This window comes from Acanthisitta chloris, unplaced genomic scaffold (genome assembly GCF_000695815.1).
Source record: "Acanthisitta chloris isolate BGI_N310 unplaced genomic scaffold, ASM69581v1 scaffold20135, whole genome shotgun sequence".
Lineage (NCBI taxonomy): Eukaryota > Metazoa > Chordata > Aves > Passeriformes > Acanthisittidae > Acanthisitta > Acanthisitta chloris.
The window spans coordinates 1-4,649 of NW_008674487.1; the positions used below are offsets into that span (position 1 = coordinate 1).

Sequence of the window (4,649 nt, forward strand, 5' to 3'; positions counted from 1 at the left end):
CCCCTTCGCCCTCCCTTTGCCTGGGTGGTCCTGCCATGGCAGGTGTGCTGTCACCTGTGGGGCACAGGTGCTGGCGCTGATGTGGGGCTGAGTGCTCGCCTCCCTTGCAGGGTACCCCAGGTGTGCTGTGCTGAGTCCCCTCAAAGTCAGGCTGGGGCAGGGGAGGGTGCTGGTGCTCAGCCCTGGATGAGTCCCCACTAAACCAACGGGAACTAATTTTATGAGTGCAGATTAGCTGAGCGCTCGCAGAGACAGCGATAAAATTGCGATATATCATGCTGCCTGGGTCCCCTTCCCAGCTAATCCTGGTATCGTGCTGCCAGTGCTGGCAGCGGGGCCGCCACCTCTCCCCCTGCCAGTCTGTGGTATCAAGCCCCCCGCCATGCCAGCAGCTGTCAGGACAGCCCTTGTACCCCTCAGCCAGGCACAGTGGCACAGAAGAGCTGGCATCATGTGGCATGAGGACACAGAGGTGCCAGGCAGGGCATGTTTGCTGGGGAGGTTGGTATGATGAGTCAAGCGTGGGTTGGAAAGCCTCACTCAGTCTGTGGCATGGGCAGGAGTGTCCCATGGGTGCTCTGCTTCTCCTTTGGGACTTGGTGCAGGCTGAGCAGAACAGGGGCAGGTGCTCTTACCCAGTGCAGGCTTTCCCGGCAGGAGGGTGTCTGGATGTTGTGCAAGCTGGGAGCACCTATCCTCTGGGCATCACTCAGGCAGGCATGGAAGCAGGTCAGCCCCAAGGGATGGAGACAGGAAGGAGCATCACCCCCGTTCTCCATGTCACCGCACCCACATCCCACACAGTTTTAGGTCAGTCACCCCAGGGAGCGCTTTGGTGCATGCCCTGGGTGCTGCGTGCAGGACCACCTTCCTCCTGAGGCCTGCACAGCAGAGACGGGGCTGTGCACCTGCAGGTGGGTCAGGTGCTGCCCATCCCTGCCCCCTCCGAAGGATGTGCTGCTTTCTGCATCTTCAGTTCCCATTGCCATAGCAACAGGCTCGGTGCTTGGGTATCCACGATGCCGGCTGAATCCCGCATCCCGCACTGCCATCCTGCCCGCAACCCTTGCGGGCCCTGGGCACTGCCAGTATGGCACAGCCAGGCTGGCACAGCATGGTGTTTGGGGAGCTTTAGCACCAGGTGATGGGTGCCTCCAGCAGTGTGCCAGCATCCCATCACAAGGTCCCACTCAGGCCCACCTGAGATGGCTGGGGGGACCCAGGCAGCCCTGTCACCTTCTGAGCCATCAGAAAATAATGTCAGCCGAAACTTCCTCCTGGTAGTAGGGTAAGATAGAGAAAAATCACTTTATGCAACCAATTTTTTGTCTGGGAAGTTTCCAAGAAGGATCTGGGTTTGAAGGGTTCCCAGCAGGAAAGGAAGGGGCAAATCATCTTTTCTAAAGAGCCCAAGCAGCTGGTGCATGCTGGGGCCAGTGTCCTGCCTGCTACCGGCAGGGGGGCCTCCGAACTGAACTGCAGTGCTGCCTGGTGCCACAGTCAGGGCTGGTAAGGAATGGGGAGCTGCGGCCAGTGTAACCCACTCCACATGTGACAACGTGTGGTGATGCTCTGCCTGGGGAGCCCATGGCTACAAAAATATCACCATGAGGCAAAACTGTGCTGAGAAATGGGAGAGTCTGTTCCTCTCTGCTTACCTCCCCAGTGGGTGTTCAGGGTCCTGTGCAAGGGTGCCACAGTCAGGGCTGGTAAGGAATGGGGAGCTGCGGCCAGTGTAACCCACTCCACATGTGACAACGTGTGGTGATGCTCTGCCTGGGGAGCCCATGGCTACAAAAATATCACCATGAGGCAAAACTGTGCTGAGAAATGGGAGAGTCTGTTCCTCTCTGCTTACCTCCCCAGTGGGTGTTCAGGGTCCTGTGCAAGCCCTGGCTGCTAATTAATTATTAGCAATCCACAAACAGGGCCCAGAGGGGCTGGCCTGTGGCTGAAAAAAATGGCCCTCTGAGCCCAGGCAGAGAGGCTGGATGCCATGGGGATGGATGCACATCGGTGGGTCTGGGCACATGGTGGCTTGCGGCAGCCAGGGACCACAGGCAGCTGCTGTGCTTCGTCAGGTTTTACGTTAATTAGCGCAGCTTGGGGCGGGTCTGGTGTGGGTCCAGGGTCCTGGTGGTGCCAGGGCACTCACCGCCTCTCCCTGCCCTGCCAGCACCGGGCCCTGCAATGCCGTTTGGCTGCGTGACACTGGGAGACAAGAAAGATTATAACCAGCCGTCTGAGGTGACTGACAGATATGACCTGGGCCAGGTCATCAAAACGTGAGTTGGTCCCTGAGGATGCCTCGGGGACCCCAATGCCTGCATGCTCGGGCTGAGTAGTGGCATGATGCTGCCCATGGGAATTCTCGGGGTGCTGGTCCCCAGCTGGGCCAGGCAGGATGCGTTTTGGGATGACTGTCCCCTAATTAGTTCCTCTTGCTTGTGGATGCATGGAGGTATTGATAGCTGGCTCCAAGGAGGGCAGCAAGCTTTCCCCACTGCTGCTGGCTGCAGCTGGGCAGCTCCCCATATCCCTTCCTCTTCCCTGCAAGATTTGCTGAGATTGCAGCAACTCTGCATGGTCCTGGCTCCCCCGAGTGCTTTGGGAAGCAGGAGGGATCTTCTCCAGCAAAGGCAAGGCAGATGTCTTTTGTGGGGGGGAGCAGAGCACTGCTGCTTCCCCCAACTTTTATTGATGTGCTAGGGGACCCATTAGGATACACTCCAAAAAATGAAGCCCTCAAATCTGTTAAGAGCAGTCTGACCCCAAAATATGCACCAGAAGTTTTTCCATCAGCTTCCAAAACACTCACTTGACCATAGGTCATGCTGGGCAGGGTGACCTGGGTGACAGCGAGAACCTTGGTGCCCTCAGATCTTTGCTCCATCCTCTGGGCGGCCTGTCCCAAAGCCCACAGGTCCCAATTCCCCCCCACCCAGGGCAGTGGCCACAAGGATTTCAGCACACCCAGGGAGACTGGAAAGCCAAAGGCTTTGCCAGAGCAGTGCCAAGGGCCCCCCAGGAGCTCCCCCATGGCTTTGGCCTGGCCAGTGGGCTGGAGCACCATTAATAATAGAACAGAAACACTGCAACTACTGGCGCATCTCCCCTTCTTTCTCCCCGATCGCAGCACTGACATAAATGTCGGAAAGTGCTGCTGTTCCGCCTCGGCATGGGTAGCTTCGCAAGAGGTCTTACCCCAGCTGTCATCAGGAAGGGGCTTTTTAACCAGCAGATATTCCCCTCCCCTGTCAATTTCCTTATTCCACTGAGTTCCTTCTCATTACTGTTTTTTTCTTTCCTTCTGTTCCAAAGAGGTTTTTGGCAACAGCTTCCTTCCACCTCTGTGGCATCTCCCCTGACGGATGGGATGGGGGAGGGGGATGCTGGTGTGGGCCCAAGGACCATCTGAGCACCCTAAGCTCAGTGGTACTCAGGAAGGGGGTGATGGCTGGGGGTACCCTTACAGGGAGGAGTTCTGTGAAATTTTCCGGGCCAAGGAGAAGACGACAGGGAAGCTGTACACCTGCAAAAAGTTTCTGAAGAGGGATGGGCGGAAAGTGCGGAAGGCAGCCAAAAATGAGATCATCATCCTCAAAATGTGAGTGCTGGGGCTGGGGAGGCTCCTGTGCTGCTCGGCAAAGTGTGGACCTCCACCCATGGCCTTGTCTCTCTGCAGGGTGAAGCACCCAAACATCCTACAGCTGGTGGATGTCTACATCACCCGCAAGGAGTATTTTATCTTCCTGGAGCTGTAAGTTTGAGACATGCAGGGGGTGTGAGGGGTGATTCCACCAGGGGGTCCTTGGCAGAGATGCTGTTTGCAGGGCCACTGGCCGGGAGGTCTTCGACTGGATCCTGGACCAAGGCTACTATTCAGAGAAGGATACCAGTAACGTCATCAGGCAGGTGCTGGAAGCTGTTGCCTACCTGCATTCGCTCAAGATCGTTCACAGGAATCTCAAGGTGTGTGGCAGGGGGGTAGGAGCACCCATGGGTGCTGCCACGTCCCCCACCCTGGTGCTCACAACCCCTGCTCTGGCAGCTGGAGAACCTGGTGTACTATAACCGCCTGAAGAACTCCAAGATCGTCATCAGTGACTTCCACCTGGCCAAGCTGGAGAACGGGCTCATCAAGGAGCCCTGTGGCACCCCCGAGTACCTAGGTGGGTGAGAGCCAGCCGGGTGGGCATGTAGTGCTCCTGGAGTTCCAGCAGATGCCTGCTGCTCCTCACCACCCCGGGGGCTCCCATTGAGTCATTCCTGATGGTCATGGGTGCCCTGGCATGTCTCTCCCATTCCCCATCACCCTGGGGACTGGTCCTGGTGGCTCCCACTGGGTCACTCCTAATGGTCATGGGTGCCCTGGCAGGTCACTCCCATTCTCCATCACCCTGGGGGCTGATGCTGGGTGCTCCCAGTGTGTCCCTCCTGCTCCCCATCACCCTGCGGCCAAGGGGCCAGGTGGCTGGGGACTCGGGGGCAGGGTCACTCTTCTGTCCCTTGTAGCTCCAGAGGTGGTGGGGCGGCAGCGGTATGGGCGGCCGGTGGACTGCTGGGCCATTGGCGTCATCATGTACATCCTGTGAGTGTGGGGTGAGGGCTGGGGTGGTCACAGGGGCTTGGGGGCCAGGGGCTGGGCT

The 4,649-nt window shown here is 58.1% G+C and overlaps 1 protein-coding gene across 1 annotated transcript in view; it reads left to right on the forward strand.

Moving 5' to 3' along the window:
- The first annotated feature begins 2,190 nt into the window (after window positions 1-2,190).
- Window positions 2,191-4,649, forward strand: part of CAMKV (CaM kinase-like vesicle-associated) — a 2,755-nt gene continuing 296 nt past the window's right edge. Inside the window, 6 exon segments of the mRNA XM_009075366.1 lie at window positions 2,191-2,285; window positions 3,476-3,607; window positions 3,686-3,760; window positions 3,834-3,972; window positions 4,052-4,172; window positions 4,516-4,646. Of these exon segments, the coding sequence (XP_009073614.1) occupies window positions 2,191-2,285; window positions 3,476-3,607; window positions 3,686-3,760; window positions 3,834-3,972; window positions 4,052-4,172; window positions 4,516-4,646 (693 nt within the window).